The 21,139-nt window shown below is 44.1% G+C and overlaps 1 protein-coding gene across 5 annotated transcripts in view; it reads left to right on the top strand.

The window, feature by feature from the left end:
* The window catches only part of LOC108103325 (calcium/calmodulin-dependent protein kinase kinase 2-like), a 165,448-nt gene that overhangs the window by 37,428 nt on the left and 106,881 nt on the right, over window positions 1–21,139 (top strand). For 4 of the 5 annotated variants that reach the window (XM_041818441.1, XM_041818440.1, XM_041818439.1 and 1 more), the window contains one exon: window positions 17,817–18,759. In XM_041818441.1, coding sequence (XP_041674375.1) covers window positions 17,929–18,759 — 831 coding nt within the window. In that variant the 5' untranslated portion in view covers window positions 17,817–17,928. Of the gene's footprint in view, window positions 1–17,816; window positions 18,760–21,139 lie in introns of those variants that run through there. The other variant, XM_041818443.1, reaches the window with a different exon arrangement.

Below are 21,139 nucleotides of genomic sequence, written 5' to 3'. Positions count from 1 at the left end.
TCTACGTTCTTCACATGGTTATTCTCGTTTTCGGAAAATATGATTACATCATCTACATACACGTACCAGAACTTTTCGACCTGCTGTTGAAGGATGTCGTTAATAGATGGTTCACCCACTGCCTCTTGTGAAGGCCCGAGCGTCCAGATGAATTCAATGTCCATGGGCTGGGGTATGTTTCTCACTACATCCGCGTGGGGCAAAGTGTACCCGCGCTTTGTGTTGTGACGGTTCTTCCCGGCTTCTACTTGGGCATTTGTCTGAGAAAGGCTTGTTGCCGCTACTGCACTTTTGGAAATTGCTTGCTTTTCTTCCTTCTTGACTTCTAGCAAACGAAGTTGCAAAGGAGTATCTTTCGTGATTAGATTCCACATCTTGCTACAAAGCAAGCGCTGATGGCATGTCTTTCGGCTTTGCTGAAATAACACGTCAGTGAGGCTGCGTATGAGTCCTGAGATGAAAACGCGTCATTCCGCTGTTTGTCGCACATGATTTTCGCTGTCGACGCTTCTTCATAGTATTGCAGTAGTGTGAGGCTTCTCTGTCTGAGAGTGCCCAGCTCCTGCCCGAGTATGTAAAAAAGAGCCTATTAATGATCGTATCGAAATTTAAAACGGTGCTGAAAGAGGACAGTACGGCATCAACAGGGCCTCTTTCTTTTTCGTGCGACTCCTATTGCTCCTGTTACCAACCGACCAAGGGGCGCAGAAGTCTAACGTTCGGCTCGGAACTCGGGGATAGAACTGGTTGAATAAGGTTAGAAAATACGTAATTATGTGTGTGCCAAGTAGGTTTATAAAGCCATTTTTAAGGTAGCAAAGATGAGTTAGGCAAAGATCGAACTGCAAGGTACAAGGATAAGGGAATATAATTTCTAGTGAACATAGCGGGCACATTGATGTTCAAGCGTACTATTAGGGCTTGACGATCAATATTTCCGGTAATAAGATTGGGAATTAAGTCAACTAGTCTAGTCTACTGTTATAAGAGGGAAGATGTAAGTTTGCATCACAATTTTTGCCACGAGGAGCAAATATCGGGAAGTTTTTTGGATAGATTCTCTGCGATCTTGGTGGTTCTTGACGTAGGATCCATATTCTAAGGTCGGACAAACGAGAGAGACAAATAAAGTCTTAGTAACGTAAGGGTCATTGAATTCTTTCGACCATGGATGGAAGAAATTTTGTCGGAAAATTTAAACTTTGCATTCAATAGGACACCCAAGTCGTAAACTAGATAAATTCTAACAAGGCCTACACCACAAAGTATGTAAATAGTTATTAAAGGATTATATTGACGGAAAGTCATTTCTTTACACTTAAATCTTAACGGCGATTTAATAAAGTTGCAGAGATATTACTGATCTACACTAGTTTTGGAAATAGGGCACAATGATTTTCTCAAAGAGTTTTGGAATTGGTGACAATTTAGAGATACTTCTTTAATTACATGAATACGAAGTTTTCCCGTTCTTGTGTTAAGGAATGATAAAAGATTCCTTTCAAATAGGGAGAAACGTTGCTATTTCAAACGAGAGGTTAAACAGTTTAAGAAGAGGATTGCCCTAAGCACACAGCCAGGAACGCCGTCTGGTCCTGGCGAGAAGATCGGCTCAACACTTTGAACATCTCTAAGAATACCACTTTTAGATAGAAGAGGGCGCGTGACGAGGTCGACTGCGGAACACCGTAGACGTAAGGCTGCCTAGGGGTTGTTGAAGGTGATTATGTGGTTTGAAAAAAAACTTGGCGAACATATCGGCAATTGCCTGATCAGGAAACGACTTTTGGTTAGGCTTAATCAATCAATATCTGAGATAAGAGTATTGAGTTTAAGAAAGTCGGAAAACTTTTTTGTAGGTTTTGTCACTTGGAATAGTCCAGCATCGATCGCCAGCTTAACAATGGGATGATAAAGTGGTGGAGCTCTAGATATAGATACGAAGTCCGAATCTGAATCTGAAATTTGTTCAATGGTCATGTCTAACAGGCCTGCAATAAAATCGTGATGTGTAGAGGATGTTGAAGCTAAACTATTTTCGTTTGTGGACCATTTAGATTGTGGTATGTTAAAGTCACCCAAAACCACAACCTGATCCATATCTGATAAAAGCGAACATGTATAAATGGCTCGGACTTAGGATGTTTGAACACGTAACAAATACAAATCTACCAGAAAGTGAAAGTTTAACGCAAATAAATTGGATATTACTGAATTGAAGATTAATCTCCTGGATACCAGTCTAGAGTCTACAGAAATCAAAACTCCACCCCCAAATCCGAGTGATCGATCAAGCTTTTATGTTGTATACCTGCTCGGCAAAATTTCGGAGTTAAGAATTTCGGAAAATAGCAATGTTTCGGTAAAAATAATTATTTGGGATGCAAAAGAAAGACTCTCAGAAAACTATGTTCTGGTAAGAAAGAATATTGAATGAGTTTAGTTTTTTGGGTTGGCAGAGGAGTTTACTTGTGAAAGCTCTACTCCAATAGCGGTGCTTTTTTCTTCGTTCAATTCCTAGACGTTTTTGAACGAATATATGTTGCGTCTAAAAATTTTTCAAATATCTATATCAGCAAAAGCTATCGGAGGAACGCGGATCTTGAAAGATGACATCTTCCTGGCGTAGGCATATTTTTATTAGTCTTGTCCACCTTAATATCGGCTTTGTATCTAGCTTGAATGTAAGCTAAGATGTCCGCTTCGGACGTATCAGGGGCAAGCCGGGAAACAAAAATTTGTTTCTCTGGAGGATCCCAATCAAGGGCTTTGTCGGAGCGGGTGGTAATGTGGACCCTGAGTTTATCGGTCTTTGCCGTCGCCCGATTAACTTAGTTAACTTCCGTAAAAGACGAAGTTGGTAAACAAGTTGTGTGCGAGTCATAATTTACCGAATTTTCTTTATACATCATTAATTGGAGTGGTGAGTTGCGCAAAGTTTAAGCTTACTCTTATCAACCTGAAAACTGAATCGGATGCTGCGACTTTGGACCAGTTGGTTAATTTGCAGACAAATCATTACCAGTCCCTGAAATCTGTGTTGTAGAATTTTAGTAGAAAATTATCGTTATCGTTTCGAACCTACCATGGTGCCCCTGTGATAGTTCAATGAATTTTTTATTGCTGGATAATATCAAAATAATAATCATAATATTTTTTCATAGCGGAGAACCGTCCATATTGGCTTAATGAGGGTGTCGTAGGGCGTGGCTTAGGGATGGACCTTGTAGTCTAATCGCAAAAGAGATCGGAGATAGTGTCAATTGGAATTTTTGACATTTTACATTCGCCATCTGAGGGCATAATTATCTGTTCAGAGGGAACGTAATGTGCTTGCACTTTTGGTCATTCATTTTTTATTCCTCTCCGAAGAAGGCTTGAAGACCGCCCTCCCGGCACGCTTTGCCGAAGCGCTTTGTAGTCCATCGTGCCTGGATGGCAATAATGGTCGAGGTTCGGAGAACGACGCCCGCCGGCATCATCCACCCCAGGTAGTTTATCATTGTGCCGTCGTCCTGGGGTGGGTCCGCGACCTCTCAGAAGTGTCACTCCGGGACGCTGCACTGTAAGATATCCCTGCCGGGGATGTCTGTGCGCTCCAGGGGTCGTGCCGTGCTTGTGGTACTTAACGTAATGTGCTTGCACTTTTAGTCATTGATTTTACCACGCCAGTCAAATAGGAATAACATTAACGAATAACATTAGGGGTTCCGCTGGTTGCTCCGTTCCCGAACCGGGCACTCAGGATGGTGGTGTCGACAGCGAACGTGGATGTCGTTAGACACTCTTTTTTGTCGATGCCAGCTGTTTAGAGTGAAAATAGTGTGGGATTAATGGACTACCTCAAGGGACTTTAGCTTTGGAGTAGTCATTGTTTATTTATATAGATAGAACTCAAATAGGTTTTTGATTTTATGGCTTGAGGTCATCTAGCTTGGCTCTGTCGAACGTTGGAAGACGTCCAGGAATATCGCAGCATTAACGATTTTCGGAGGTTACCTCAGGTGTGACATGACTTTCGAGGAAGCTATAATGATGTTCCGAGATAATGTTTTGGTAAATTTTTGAAAGACATGGTATCGAAGTTATTGATGTGTACGATGACTGATAAGTTTTGTCTTTTTCCGGTTTCTGTGTAGTAGCCAAATCTGATAATGGCTCCTCGGCGGTATGGGTTTGCTCCAGTAGGGGAAGGCGTGGCGGAAGCGGCAGGAATAGGGTTTTGAGGTTCCCTTGGGTTGGGGCCGAGCCGCTCACCACTTCCGCTGGCGCCTGGGTAATGATATGATATCTGTAAACCTACTTAGGGATAGAGATCCGGAGACCCGCTACAAGAGAGACTGTAGAGATTGTGTGCCAGTAGCTTACACCACGCGTAAGCTGATCTTATCTGATCACGGTCGACGGTGATCTTTCCTTAGAAACTGGTTCTCCCTTTATACCCCTTCGGAATCCCTTTGGAATCCCTTGGTCGTGTGGCCTTTCGTTTTGCAATGTGCCCGTTTGTCGTGGTTAAGGCGCGCCCGCGCCCGCGCCCGCGCATTCAAATTCAAATTTTTAGTGACTTCATGGGCTTTATTATCTAACAACTTATAAGGGAAGTGACTTCATGTCCTTATGTATGGCTTATTATTATTTATGCGCCATGAAGGCGTCATACCACCCTCCAAGTCTTCTCGTCGTCTGGATGGCAATAATGGCATCTTCCGGCATCGTGCCGTGCTTGTGGTGTCGGGCGGGTCCTCCTTGCGTCTCTCTATTCTTGCCTATTTGCATGGGAGGGGCTCCGTACCATTGTCTTGGCCCTATTCTCCTTCTTCGCCGCGGGTGTCGGTTTTTATGGCGCGCCCCGTCCTTATGCGCGTTGGAGCCTTTCGCACCTTTATGCCCACTCCTGCGGCTTGAGCTTGATCATTGTCTGGATTAGCTGCGCGTGTCCGGAACCATTCCTTTGATTATTCAAATCGGTTCCTGTTTCCAGAACTGATTAAAACGATGTCCTCATTATCACCGTTATTCTGATCGGATGGGTCTATATCTGTCGAGGGCAGTCATCTAGATAATACCAGAATTAAGGCTTACAATTATTCAGCATTACTGTACTCTAAAATATCTCGTTTATCTATAAGACAAGACGAGATAAGCACTCGCGAGGCGCCGATTACTCGGCTCGCGCATTACCTTTCGTTCTCTATCGCTATCAACACGCAGTCGCAACTCTGCTAAAATAAATCATAGAAAAACTCTCTCGGCCTTTTCTTTCGATCCGTTCACGGCACCACATTTGTTTTTTATAATTATAAGTTGAAAAACATATCTCGAAGCAGGTGGCATATGCCCTCTTCAAAATATTTGGTGACCCCGACGTGAACGTGAACGCGTGTGAAAGTTAAGAAATTATTAAATATCGTTTGAATAACCGCCTCACACAAAATTCGGCGTTAAGGTCAATAAAATCAATTCACATCGCTTGTACGGTATTCGCTTATACTAGCAAACCAAAGCTGCACGTGCTTTTGGAACTCAATATACGGAGCCAAGTCCGTTTTTGTGGCATCCACAGTCACAAAATTGATCAAAGAAGGCTATTACATTAGATATATGATTCTTCATTGTTCAAATCTATTTTAGGGGCACCTTTCAGACAAGAAAAGCCGTGAATATGAGGTGAAACTCTCTGTTGAAACTCAATTCGTCAATAATAGGTAGTAACGAAATTACTGCCGACACCCCCAGGTTTATTCATTAGTTTCAGAACTTCTCCATAACTAAAACCAAAATATATAGCATACTCGGTCTGTTCTGATCAAGCGCTCTTATTTCCTAAACTGCAAGCTCCTTGCTTCTTTCTCGCTCATATTAACCCTATCTACATCGTCTTTGCTTAAATAAAACTAAATAAAAATCTCACAGACCAAGTTCAGGGCGAACTGTTGTTCGATATAGGCAAAAACTGCCAAGCGGTGATTTATCAATACAAGTAAAATTGTGATAATAACCTAAAACTGCAACGGAAATTCGTAAAATGCATGACTTTAACAGCCTTACGACTACAGTTGTGATGTTTAAGTCTAAACTAACTAGGCATCAAAAACAATATATAGTGTGCGTGGAGTTAACATCTCTACAACTACGCTTAAGATCCTTACATCTAATGCAAAATAAAACAAGAAGAAACGCTATAGTCGAGTGCCGCGACAATAAGATACCCATTACTGTTATACACATTTTTAAAATATTCATTTTGCTAGTGGAAAATCCCAAAGCACCACCTATTGTCGGAGAAAGCATGTTGAGTAACTGATAGTGACGTCACTACCCAGTACTTTTAACCTAAAAGCTTTCATAAATAGCGAAATAATGATACGATTTGAAAAATCTTTCGTAAATCGATAGGTATTGAAAAAATATGTTATACAAGCTCAAATAAAGACGTACACTATAATATTATGGACGCCACAGCTTTCCGCTCTTTGTCAGCGTTAGAGTGGGCGTGGCCAGATGAAAACTAGGGGTCAGTTGCAGTGGCATCTCTTAAGTATGCATTCTTAAGCACAACTTTATAGCTCTTATAGTTCTCTTTTATATATATTTTTCGCATTTTTGGTTTTTTGGGTTTTTTGGGCTTTAGAGTGGGCGTGGTTTGATCGGAAAAAACAATTCGCATAAGGATCATCATAAAAACTTACATTTTTAATGCGAACTTTCTATCATTTATAGTTACCGAGATATCAGCTTTTCTAGAAAATGGGAAAACCGTCTTTAACGCCAAGCCGGATTAGGACTTCGGAGGAAATGAGAGGCGAGCTCCTAGAGGCAAGCAGTTTAGAATAATCTACATCCCTAAAAACTATGCGTCACAGAGGACAAGGTTCTAAACGTACCATTAGGTTCGTTCCATTTAGGTTCGTAAAAACTACCAGCAGATCATAAAACAGTATTTCTGGCCAGGAATGAAAAAGGATGTCGTAAAGTTCGTCAGAAATTGCAAATTCTGCTAGCGATACAAAAAGTCGCAACAACAGCCAAAAAGATGCTAACAAAGATCGCCACCGCTCTTCGTCCACGCTAGTGGTCATAATCGACAAATTCTGAAAGTGGGTGGATATATCAGCGGTGAGACAGGCGACAGCGGACGCATTCTTGAAGATATTCCGAAAAAGTGTTATAACAAGGCTCGAAAGTCCTGATATCTGACAATGGAGTGCAATATACAGGGAAGAAGACGAAGACAGCTATTTCGCGCCGAAATACGATGGTCCGTGGGAGGTCCGGGAGTTCATCTTGCCTATGGTCGCAGGGATTAGAAAGCGGGGCGAGCAGAGAACAAAGCGGGCATACGTGGGGGACTTAAAAACCTATTATTGTACAGACATTGTTTTGAGGAGGGCATTAATTTATGCCACCTGTTTCGAGATATCTTAAACAACTTATAATTATACAAAAAAATACGGGTCCGTGAACGGTGCGAAAGAAAAGGCCGAGAGATTTTTTCTATGATTTATTTTAGCAGCGCAGCGATTGTGTGTTGATAGCGATAGAGAACGAAATTGAATAGGCGAGCCAAGCAATCGGCGACTCGCGAGCGCTTATCTCGGCTTATATCTTATAGATACAAGAGATAATTCAGCATACAGTGACGCTAAACAAATTGCAAGCCATAATTCTGGTATTCGCTAGATGACCGCTCCCGACATAATTACTCCGTTGCAAGAGCCATACTTCCAAGCGAAGTGGTTTCGAGGGGCAGGACAGCTAAATTCCTTGTTGCCCACTTGCACAATCCGGAGCTAGTGCGGATCACCGCAACTCAATCGATGCCATCATCTCCGAAGATAGTGCTCTCCACCCTGCCGAGGCGCCACCGCAAGGGGGTAAGTTGTCCTCCTTGATAAGGACCATGCTGCCTAGCTCTATCCGTGGCCATGTCCGATTCGTCCACTTGAAAGCTGACCAGATCAGACCAGAATAACGGGCTCTCGACGAAGGGGAAGATGAAAATGATGAATCTTGAATCAAGGAAACTGAAGTTTAGACACCCTGAGACGATTCAGCCAAGTCTGGTTTTCTGCAGGGTGGGTAAATGGTTTCGTAATCGAATTTGTCCATTACAAAGCAGGTCAACCTCGAGATTTTCCGGTATTTTCCACTCAGATGGGTTAAGGTCGAACTGTGGGTGATAATCGGTGATTGACCGGGTTACGGCAGCTACAAGAGACGTGCTGTGCGAGCAGCACGTAATCAGCATTATTTGGCGACGAAGCTACAGGTGGTGGTTTGGGGAAGGCTACAGAAACTAAAGATGAAGTATGTGGCGGCACTTTAGGACCAAGCTGCGGAAGGGTTGCAATGAGATTCGACTGCATATATAGAAGAGTATGATGCTTCTGGTGGCAGTTCCTACAACTACCAGATCTGCACTGCCGTAAGCTGTGTCCCTTCCGTAGTAAACAAAGGTGCATCCTTTTTGCTGCGCTGAGTTGGAGTCAATCCTAGAAGTTCTGGGCATTTCGTCAAATAATGCTCTTTGGACTCACATACTATACACAATGGCAATGTCGAAGTCGAAGTAATAAGAGTGGTGTGATGACTTATACTAGTTAAATTTCCCACCTGATTACTTGGTGTATGGTCTACAATAGCTCATTCCAAATTCTTCATCATGCGGCACCAAAGATCCAAAGCGTAAAATTAACAGTTCTAAGGCCCTGTCATAATTCCTCTCAGTGGGCTCTAGGGATCGAATTGTGTCCAACGCAGCGCCATCCAAGCAGGAACGAAGATGCTGGAATTTTTCCGTGTTGAGCATAGCGCAGAAGTCCGGACAATCGATGTATGCTCCTCCAAATCGCGGAAGACGAAATTCCGGCAGCTTTATAGGCCTAGAATTGCGTTCAAAGCCGGCACGGATGCCATGCAATTCGGTTGAATTGCCATGGACTTTCTTTGTTCGCTTTTTAAGTAGCGACAAATTCTCCCTTTTTTCACAGTACGTAGTGGAAAATCTTATGCGCGCGTCGGATTTCATTTCCTCAATTACTAGACGTTCGATGTTATGTTGAGAGTCAAAGATGAAATTCATCCTCTTGACTAACTCTAACTTTCCATGCAATTCACTTTCATCGAACTTGGTCCACTGTTCGTCACTTAGGAGTGTATTTAACACCGCAAGTTGACGCGCCACGTAGCTTGACATCGCCCAATAAAAGTCTTCGTTATCTGGGGCGCGAACTTTCCGATGCACTTATCTAACGTCGACGAAAGCGAAAATAGAAATAGCGGGTAGAACGGAACCGAAAAATCTCCGCATAGCAACCGTAATTATGTAACGCTCGGCCTTGTGTAAAAGTTTTCTAATGCAACAGCCGAAGCTGACTGCAGCTTTGGTTTGCAGGTATAAGCGAATACCTTACAAACGATGTAAATTGAATATTGACCTTCACACCTATTTATGTAAGAGGCGCTTAGCGATAAAGAACTATGTAATGGGGCGAGCCGAGCGATCAGCAACTCGCGAGCGCTTATCTCAGCTTGTCTTTTAGATAAAAAAGATACTAAACAAAGTGTAATCCAAGATTTTGGTATTACCTAGAAGACTGCTCCCGACAAAAATGTTAGTACAAAATCCCTACAAAAGTGATTAGGTCAATAAAAATTTTTTAATTTAGTTAGTAAATGTCTTGCGGTATAAAATTGGTTACAATAATGCGATTCAAGTCAAATATGCGCCGTTTTGTTCGATGACACGTTCCCAACGAGATGCCAACTTCATAATGCCCCTCTCATAGAAGCTCGCTTCCCTATTGGCAAAAAACTCGGACCGTTGCGCATCTTCGTCCACCTCTACACCAGAACGAAAACGTTGATACCATCGTTATACGGTGGAAATGGAAACTGGAATGGAAACATTTATTGGCGGCTTGAGATACATTTTTGCCTTTATCGTAGTAGTACTGTAAAATATGCCGTATTTTCTCTTTATTTTGCTCCATCATTGCGACGCTATAGCTCACCAACGACTTAAAAGAAAAGATAATCAATCAAACACGAGTTAGTGCGTGAAATGAGCTTTCCTAAAAATGGATAGTATGACCAACTAGCGAAAATACCGCAAGACTTTTTTTGGCAACCTAATATATAATATTTTATAATAAACCCTAATTGTTGAAAATTAAATCACTTAATATGCCTTCCGATAGCTACGGAAAATCTACTCTTGGGTCCCCTAAAATTATATAGACCTAAACGACCACGTTGCAAAGCATCGTCCTCCACGTGGTGTTCCATGGGTACCGATTTTATCACTATAATTGGTAGCTGATTTGAAAGGCAATATGCATATGTGAATGCATATTTATTAAATAAGCAATAAGCTAAGTAATGGGTATCTTATAGTCGGGGCACTCGAATATAGCGTCCTCTCTTGTTTTTGATACGTTGCCGAGTTAAACTTTCAAAAATCAATAAATAGCACTTAAGTTTGCAATATATGATTATCTAAAAAGTACCAATGAGACAATACAACTAAAAAATAATAATTTATTTTATTTTTCATTCAATATAAGAAAAAGGTCATTATACATTATGTTAAGTTTGCTGCTTGTCCCAGTGTGCTGGAAGCTGGGAACGGGGAGCGGAGAGCAACAGCTGATCGCTCTCGCGTTTTGGGACGATGCGTGGGAGAACGAAAGCGGGAAGAGGGAAAAAGTCAGTCGTCTTTGGCAAGCGAGAGAACGCGCAAGTTGCATCTAACTCGGGACGCTATTTGCACATATTATATATTAATAAACGTGAATTTTTGTGAATTTGTTTTTGCATTGCCTGGGACCTCTCTTACAATGACCCTTTGCTAATTGAATACAAGGGGACTCAATTATGCATGGTTGCCCATGAGGGGAATCTGCAATTGCAAGCATAATCGAAAATTCTTAATTCTGTGTAAATAAGCGCCGTTGGATCGCAACTGCAATAAGTTTGGAAGTCGGCTCTGCATACCGCGAAAAGTGAAAAAGAAAGAGAACGGCGATACATAGACGCAGCTACGGAAGTTTCTGGACCTTTCTGGACGTTTTCTTCGCTTTCTTTCGCTTTTTTGGGCATAACGGAATCATAGCTGCACTTAGACTACAGGCCGGTGGCTCTGCGAATCACGGAAGAGGAGAACTGCGATACATAGGCGCAAGACGACAGTTTTTTGAACTTTGGAGACGGTCGTTGATCTTCGCTTCGTTTTGGGGTGGATTCTGGTATACATAACTGAGTAAGTAGACAAGTTGCGTGCGAATTAAAATTTACTGAGTTTTTTCTATTAAATTATTATTTGGGGTGGTGAGTTGCGCGCGAAGTTCGATTTCACAACAGTTGTCAACATGAAAGCGGATTCGGATACACCTACTTTGGAGCAGCTGGTTAACTTACAATCGATTTCAGTCCGTGAAATCCCCGTTGAAAAATTTTAAAAAGGATTCGCAATCGAGGAAAACGAGGATTTACCTGAAGAAACGGATGGAACAAGTTGAGGAGTTACGAAGTGCATTTAGGGAGACGGATTCCGTTATCGTGAATCTGGAAGGATTTTCTGTGTCAGCCTATGCCACGAAGGATTTCCAGTCGGAGTTCGAGGAGCGGTACATGGATGCCTATTGCGCTTTCGCGGAGGATTTGGACAAACTTGGACCAGAGGCTTGTGCGCCTCCGCCGCCAGTGACTAGGGGCGCCGATGCGAAAGTACGGCTGAACATGCCCAGATGTCGGTTCCGAAGTTCTCGGGCGCGTGTGTCGATTGGCCAGGCTATTAGGATGCCTTCACGAGCCTAATCCACAACAACGCCAATCTGAGTAGTGTGCAGAAGTTGTGCACTTTCTCAAGGAGTTGCTGCCGAGGGACCGCGATAATGACATCCGTCATCCGTCTGGCTGCATTCCGCCACGTTCAAGCCTTGGACGGGGAATCGCAGCACTGGCTGGCACACTACGTAGCATCGAGGCTACCAAAGGAGACCCACAACGCTTGGGAGCACCATCAAGGAAGTTGTTCCACAGTTCCATCCTACAGAGAATTGGAGTCATTTTTAAACGATCGGCTGGTTGTAATGGATGCGATTGAGAACCGAGGCTCGTCGTACGACTTAGTCTTCAGATCTTCAGACCCTACCAAACGAGTGCGAGTGCACTGTGCACAGGAGCACGCTAGGCGCCCTAGCGGCGCCTGTTACCACTGCGGCGGCGACCATATCCTGCGTCGTTGCTCAACGTTTTTGGCCTTAGACTGCTACCAGAGGAAAGACATAGTAAGCAGGGCTAAATTATGCATCATTTTTTTAAGTAAGGCACATGCCCTTTCGCGCTGCACGAGTAATAAAGGCTGTCAAGTTTGTGGGCAGCGTCATCACACATTGTTGCATTTCCCTGTTTTGGCTCTTAACCAGTCGCCGAGCGACTGCGACCTAGTGCACCTGCAGACACGGATAGCGTATCTCAACAGCGCAGGCAGCCAACGACAGACCAGAACCCCGGCGCATCTTACGGATGCTATTCAGCAACGTCATCGGATCCGTCTTCGAAAAAAGTGCTTCTCGCCACTGCTCGTATCACCGTGCGGAACCCGGTCAACGGACTGCACGCTGTCATAAATGCCCTGGTCGACCAAGGATCGGAGACAACCATTGTCTCGGAGCACGTGGTACAGTCCTTGCATCTGAAGCGATCTGGGATCCGAACATCTATTTTTGGGATGGGTCTTGGGGGCGGTGCAAGTATACTGTCAATTTTGAAATCCGTAGTAATGTTAGCCCTGACTTTTCAGTAGACGTTGATTCCGCGTATGTCCTCAATTCGGTTACTTCCTGTCTTCCGTGTCGCAGCTTCATGCTTCAGCGTTGGGACCATATACGAGGGCTCCCGCTGGCGGATCCGGACTTCTCATGATCGAAGCGAGTCGACCTCACCTTGGGTGTGGACCTGTTGGCGCAAATCATGTTGCCGGACACCGGGATCGGGCTGCCCGGCGAGCCTATAGCTCAGAACACTCACCTTGGGTGGATAATATCTGGTTTGCCGGACGGAGTGCGGGAAGCGACCCAGGTTCGGTGTCATCGGGTGCTCTTGGACACCGAGGCTTTGCTCAAGCATTTCTGCGAGGTGGAGGCCGTTCCGGACCGTTCTCTCACATCGGAGGGGGACCTCTGGTGCGAAGCCTTCTTTCAGAAGACACATATTCGGCGATCGGATGGCCGGTACGTGGTACGGTTGCCCTTCAAAACTTACACGGATCCAACTATGGTTCTGGGAAGATCGCATCAGATGACGCTGAATAAGTTCTTTCAGTTGGAACGGCGTCTGTCGAGCAGTCCGGAGCGGTGCAGCAAAATTTCGAAGAGATCGAGGAGTACTTTCTTTGCCCTCAAGCAAAGAGCGCCGGCGGTGGGCAGTTCGCTGATGCGTAGTTCTACGGATAGGCATGTGCCTTCCTGCGTGCTGCCGCATCAATCGGTCTTTAAAAAGGAGCAGCACTCACTTAAACAAAGAATCGTGTTTGACGCCTCCGCAAGGACCAGCAAATGAAGATCTTTAAACGACGTGTTGTGGACTGGGCCAGCCCTTCAGATCGACATGTCGCACGTCATACTGAATTGGCGGAAGTATCGTTTCGTTTTTGCAGCGGATATCCAGAAGATGTATCGTTGTATAGATGTCCATCCGGAAGACGCCGAATACCAGCGGATTTTATGGCGGGCGGCGGATGGGACCATCACCGTTTTCGCGTTGTCAACGTTAATCTTTGGTACGGCGTCACGGCCATCAGGGTCATCCAGCAGTTGGCGAAGGACGAGCGCCGTTCGTTTCCCAAGGCGGAAGAGGTGTTGATGAGCGAAATATATGTGGATGATATTCTTTCCGGAGGTCACACGTTGGAGGAAGCAAAGGATAAGCGGACACAAGTATCGGAGGCGATAAAATCCGCGTGCATGGAGTTGCAAAAATGGTCCTGGAACGAGTCCAGTCTCTTGATCTCGATTCCTGCGGAGCATCAGTGCAGCCGGACTCCTTTAAACTGGGACACTACGGAACCTATCAAGGCATTAAGGATGTATTGGATCCCGAATAAGGACTGTTTTAAATTTCAAGTCAATTTTGAGATTCCAGCTAGGTTTACCAAACGGATGATTCTATCGAGCATAGCTAGGCTGTTTGATCATCGTGGGAAAGCTGATTTTAAAGGAGGTAACCATGGCAAAGAAAGTGCATGCGGATGGCACTCAGTCGGCGCTGGAGTGGGACGACGAGGTTCCGGACGCCCTCGTAGAACGGTGGCGAACGTTTCTCGTCAACCCGACGAGGATCGACGACATAAGCATAGACAGATTGATTCATTATTCCCCTGGATGTATAGTGTCAGCTCAGCTTCACGCGTTCTGCGACGGTTCATCGACATCTTATGCGGCCTCGGTCTACCTAAGGCTCGAGTGCGAGGACGGAGCATGCTAAAGCTCACTGTTGGCCTCGAAGTCAAGGGTGACTCCCACAAGGCCCTTGACTATACCTAGAACGGAGCTGAGTGGCGCAGTTTTGGCCGTCAAGTTGGTTATATGGCTTACTTCGGCTAAATGACTAAGCGACCTACCCACCGAATCGTTCTACTGGACGGATGCCACAATCCATTTATACTGGCTGTACGGGGACATCACTAGGTGGAAGACGTTCGTGGCCATCAGGGTCGCGTTTATTCTGGATCTTTCTTCGCCCTCGCAATAGAGGCATGTGGGCACGGCTGAGAATCCAGCGGACTGTGCGACAAGAGGACTGTCTCCGGGTGAATTGAAGGTCTTTGGCCTATGGTGACGAGGCCCTGAGTGGCTTACACGCAGTCCGAGTGACTGGCCTTCTATGGAGTTCGAGCAGGTCGACACCAACGATGCCGCACTAGAGGCAAAGGCGGCCAAAGTACGAGTTCACCACGCAGTCCCGCTTCCGTCGTTCTTTGGCAGATATTCTAATTTTAGCCGGGCTGTACGAGTCACGGCCTATGCGTTGCGGTTCAGGCACAATGCTGTCGGCAAGGGGGAGAGTCCCCTAGCCATTTAAGAGCTTGACTTTGCATTAAGGGCTATAGTGCCCATCGTGCAGCGGGAATCGTTCCCAATGGATTTGGCTGCAGTAAGAGAGAGTAAACGGCTACCTGCGCGAAGTAAGCTCTTGAGCTTGTCGCCGATCTTGTCAGAAGGCATCCTGCGAGTGAGGGGGCGAATACGGCATTCTAGCTTGCCATGTGAGCGCCGGCATCCGATAATACTCCCAAGTTTCCATCATTTCACTGAGCTGGTAATTCGGCACTCGCATGTTTTGACTCTGCACGGAGGTGCGCAGCTGACGTTAGCGCACACCCGCCAGCGGTTCTGGATAGTGAGAGGAAGGCAGGCAGTTCGAAGAGTTGTGCGGAAATGTGTCCAGTGTTTCCGGGCGCAGCCCTCCGCTTCGGCTCAGCTCATGGGAGACTTGCCGCTTCATCGAGTGAACCCCCCTAGTCGTCCATTCATTGCAACTACACAGGCTCTATTGAGCTCAAGGCCTTACGGTTGCGAGGCACCAGCTTCTACAAGGGGTACATCGCCGTTTTCATTTGCCTTGCAACAAAGGCAGTGCATTTGGAAGCGGTGACAGGCCTCACCACGGAGCATTTTCTGCTGGCGCTGGACAGGTTCACCGGGAGGATAGGGATGGTTCAGCACATCTACAGTGACAATGGAAACAACTTTGTGGGTGCGGACAACGTAATGAGGAAGTTCTTCTGTAAGCTTCAAGAAGATTAAGATCAGCTTATAGCCCCCAAGCTCGCGTCACAACGGATAACGTGGCACTTCAATCCTCCGCAGTCGCCCAATTTCGGCGGGCTGTGGGAGGCTAACGTGAAGTCGGTGAAACATCACCTGAAGAGGGTCGCCCAATTTCGGCGGGCTGTGGGAGGCTAACGTGAAGTCGGTGAAACATCACCTGAAGAGGGTCATTGCGGATCGACGGCTCACCTATGAGGAGTTGACTACGGTGCTTATAAGCATAGAAGCATGTCTTAACTCGCGGCTGCTTTCCTCTCACAGCGGACGCAGACGACCTAGAGGTGCTCACGCCGGCTCATTTCTTGATTGGTGACTCGCTGCATGCTCCTCCTGAGTTGCGCCCACAATCTTGGTCCTTCGCGGAGCAGTTCCTGATCCAGCAGGCTATGGTACGTCATTTCTGGAAGGCTTGGAGTCGGGACTGGCTAGCACATCTAAAGCAGAGACCCAAGTGGTGCTGCTCCAGCTGGGCGACCTCGTCATCATCAAGGACGACCGTTTTCCGCCGTCGCAACGGCGACTGGGGCGCGTCGTCGAGCTACACCAGGGGACGGATGCGTTGGTTCGAGTTGTCACGCTTCAAACCAAGCAAGGCCGGTTGAAGCTTTCGGTGTCGAAGCTCTGTCCACTGCCAATCCGATCATAAGCGCCCTCACATACACACCTCAATAATAATTAACTCGTCTCTTGCGCACACTTCTTGTTTACTTTCCCATACTAGATTCTACCCCACAACCAGGATGGACCGGACAAGCGAAGGTTTCTCATGCTAGGTCTAGCATTGGCGGGCGGCATGTTAAGTTTGCTGCTTGTCCCAGTGTGCTGGAAGCTGGGAGCGGGGAGCGGAGAGCAACAGCTGATCGCTCTCGCTTTTTGGGACGATGCGTGGGAGAACGAAAGCGGGAAGAGGGAAAAAGTCAGTCGTCTTCGGCAAGCGAGAGAACGCGCAAGTTGCATCTAACGCGGGATGCTATTTGCACATATTATATATGAATTGAATTGAATTTTTGTGAATTTTTCTTTTGTGTTTTGCATTGTCTCTCTTACAATGACCCTTTGCTAATTGAATACAAGGGGAAACAATTATGCACATTATACTTACGATTTATTAGAACTTTACTTAATGGTTAAAAGCAAAACTATATTTTTAGTATAGGTCTCAGTATTTTTAATAGCCAAGACCACTCTTACACCTGCAAGGCGGACAAGTCCAAAGTAACGTTAATAAGCCATGTTTCTTCTATTAATGGGTGTTTTTTTAGAGGTATAGAACTAAAACAACGATGGATTGACCTGAATTTTTTTTATTTGGAAGATAATCTTGTGGCATTACATTACAAATATGATTATTGGGATATGACCGCCACGGCTGGCTTGCATGTAGTCCAATCTGGACGCCCAATTTTCGATGAAATAACACGGACTATGTTGTCTTCCAAATGGTCAATGACTTTACATTGCCCCACAGAAAGTAGTCTAGCGGTGTTAAATCATAAGTTCTTGGAGGCCAATGCGAAAACGTTCCATGATGCACGATGATGGTTGATTTTGTCGAAAGTAAAATAGACGTAGTGCGCGATACGTATTCCGCACAGAACCATTATTTTTGAAATAAAATTGCACTATATGAAAGCGGTGTTCTGGCGTGAAAATAAGTCGCCATCTTGAAGAGTAATGCTAACTTAAAGTTCTATATTTCTTAAAAAACACCCTTTATATAATTATTATTATTATTATATAATACCTATCAAAACATATAATTCTGCACTTGACTATTGGTTTCTTTCGTGTTATATTTTATTGAATTTATAATTGTAATCAATAATGTTTAGCGAAACATATTATTTTTACTTGCTACGCTTTGTTAAAAAGAAAAACTAACTAACTTACTAACTAAACTAATCTATCATACTTTTTAAACCGAAATACAGATAATTTACACTTGAAACAAAAAAATTAATAAGCACTGTTTTATGTTTACAGGCTGATCCGTAACTTAAAACGCTCATTACAAAATTGTAATGATTTTGATAATGATCCATATGAGTACTCATATGAATATGTATTGAATTGTGAAATGACATAAAATTAAAAAATGGATCCCTTATTACCATTCATAACATCAAAACGAGATAATATAAACCACCAAACCAAACGGCAAGGAGTGAATTCTCAACACATATGCCATAAAATCGAAAATGATACATTTTCCACTAAGTTTAACAACGAAGATTCAGCTTACGAACTTTTAACTGGACAAAAAAAAAGATGTTGTGATCACGAAATACGTGAGGAAGTCAAAGCCGAAAGCAATAATATTAATCATTTTGAGTTAAATGGGCCTACAATTCCAGATTTTGGAGTACAGATGCCTAAGCACATAATAAACAAAACAGCCGTTAACTTAACAACCCAAACAGAAGCATTGAAATGTTTTAATAATTGCCAAAATGTTTCTCAGTCCGTGTTGAAGCCAGAAAACTGTTCCAATACGTCTATAGTCAATACAAGCCATGTTGTCGATCCTTTGCTTAAAAATACCTTGGAAAAACAGTCCCTCGAGCAAAGCTCTCGCTTACTGGCAAACAAACAAGAACACTTTTCCAATGATATTCAAAAGTACGCAGTAGAATCTGTTTCAAACTTATCTAGAGAAAAGGATCATGGCATAAGTTCGGAAAACGAAACTGAATCTATCAAACTTTATTGTGCCCCACTTCCAGATAATATTGCATCAAAACTTCAATCAACTGAAAGCCGTCCGATCTATCCAAATGTTCCGTATAGCCCGTATAGTAGTCCTTTTGATAGTCCTCGATCCAGTCGCCAACGACCTACATTTCGGGAATCTAGAAGAATATCAATCGAAAAATCTGGAAGCTTTCTTCAATTAAACCAATACAAATTAATGGAGCAAATCGGTCAGGTAATATAATTGCTTTTAAAACATTTGTTTTGCATTGTCCGCCTTAGAGTAAAGACCATTTAGTGATTTCCGCGTTTCACATAAATCTGTGTAGATTTATTTGAAGACGATTGATATCCAAGAATATTATATAAAAATAACAAATATAGTCTTAATATAAGACTAAAAGGGCGTTATTTGAAAAATATGTAACAGTTGAAAGGAAGCGTTTCCGACCCTATACAGTTTGGATTTTTTCGTTTTGATGTAAACACAAAAAACAAACATTTATAAAACTATTATTAGTTTCTGTAAAATGGTAGGCGATTATAATACATCTATTGACTGCTGAAAACGCCAAACAAAGATATGTGTCAACCAATATTATAATAAAATCACAAAAACTGAAAGAGTCGACCATTCCGAGTTCAAGAGATCTCAGCATTTACTAAGAATGCGCTGGCATCTCAATAATATATAAGTTAACAACCAACTCCCAGCTTAGGCTGAGCAGGCCAATTCTTATTCCCCTTATTAATATTATATTATTATTATTATTACACTTTCCTCTCATGCATGGTCCACCCTAAATTGGGTCCACCTTGTGGGCCCCAAGCTGAGCCAGCACATTGTACCGTTCCGAGCCGTGGCTCCGTTTCGTTGGCTGACAGCGATGGTATGACTTCTGCAAAATGTGAAGGTCAGCGTCTGCCGCGGGCAGCCGGCTATGAATGAGCTTTTGTTAGTTCTTAAGTTTAGTTTTAATTTGGATTTGGAATAGAGAGCACTGGCTCGATTATAAAACTCCGGCCTCAGCCGTTACATTTATTCTGTTTATTGAATTTGGTTATCGTGCCTTAAGGGCCATAACAACGGGGATAAGTATCTCCCACCGTAAACTTCGGACGAAGGAAGGAAGTCGAAGCGACTACCCGACTCCTCGGTGGCTGCCATCCTGGATGGCCACCAATACCCAACCAACCGGCTCTACCCCTGCCACGAGGCACCGCCAGCCGGCACTAATAGTTACATAATTCGGACCAAGGAAGGAAGTCGAAGCGTCTACCCGACTCTTCAGTGGCTGCCATCCTTGGTGGTCACCAACACCCAACCAACCGGCTCTACCCCTGTCACGAAGGCACCGCCAGCCGGCACGAATATTAAATAACTGTCGCCCAACGGAGTAATATTATTACTAATATTCGAATTTCACCCCTGAAGTTGTACAATATGTAAGTAGCTGAGCGCCGACAATAGCCAAGGTCTACGCAAACACAAATACCAGTGCATACAATTCCCTACGCCCAGCATTAGGAATTTTTTACAGTAAATAAATAGTGACTCGATTTTCGATTTCTGATTCAGATTTTTCTTAGTGCGTGGCCATAAATAAAAAATAACAGTAAAAAAAACATATATCTCATATAACGCACATTGGTGCCAAGGCAGTCAACATTTGCATGAATTAATTATGCAAAGGAATATTTTATTTCTTTGTTAAGGTTGGTCTCTGTACGCATGCAGAGGTTGCTAGTCGTTTTTCTCCTTGTATTTTGCTACAATTTTTTCCACTGTGCTTGTATTTAATTTTTAACTAAGGTTATCCAGTGTATCTGTGCTAATAATACACCCAGTCGAATTGACCTATGCTTGCTGTCACCGTTCTGTATTTTAATTTTGTTTTTGAGACAAATTAATCCAACATTTTTGTGTTTCAGGTGACGTTCCATTTGTTTTTTTTTTCTCTTCGCCTTTTATATCACCAAGTGGCCCGCCGAAACCTTTTGTCTTGAGCCCCAATCGTCAAATACCTCGTATCTACCCAGCGCCCTTTAACTGCCAATGAGTTGGGAGTATAGGGAAGTAAAGCAAGAAATTCGTAGTGACGATAGCGACGATAGCGAAGAGGTAGGATTTCGCCCCGAAGCTAGGGACATACATAGATCAACCAGAAATGAACGCAGAAATTTTCCAAGCGCTTGTCGCAAATGCGGTCCGATCTTGTCGAGCAGGAAGCACGCTTAAGAAACGATTTTGCCACAGAGTTAAGAGCGGTTAGAGCACAGGTTAGTGCGCTGTCAGTGCAAGCGCCGCAGGTGGAGGTCTACCAAGGAGTAGTACTGGACCCTGCAGTAAGATGCGATGTCAAGTTGGACATAGTAAAATCCCTGCCAACGTTCAATGGAAGCCACGACGAGTACGTTTCGTGGAGGCAGGCTGCATCAGATGCTTATGAAGTGTTCAAAAGATACGACGGCAGCGAGGCACACTACGAGGCCGTTGTCATCATTAAAAACAAAATTTGCGGTCCCGCTCGGGCACTACTCACGTCCCACAACACAGTGCTAAATTTCGATGCAATTCTAGCCAGACTAGATTGCACATATGCGGACAAAAAGTC

Source organism: Drosophila eugracilis, unplaced genomic scaffold, assembly GCF_018153835.1.
Source record: "Drosophila eugracilis isolate 14026-0451.02 unplaced genomic scaffold, ASM1815383v1 contig_2166, whole genome shotgun sequence".
In the NCBI taxonomy this organism is placed as follows: Eukaryota; Metazoa; Arthropoda; class Insecta; order Diptera; family Drosophilidae; genus Drosophila; species Drosophila eugracilis.
Note: the sequence above shows the minus strand (reverse complement) of the source record. Positions and strands in the feature narration are given on the sequence as shown.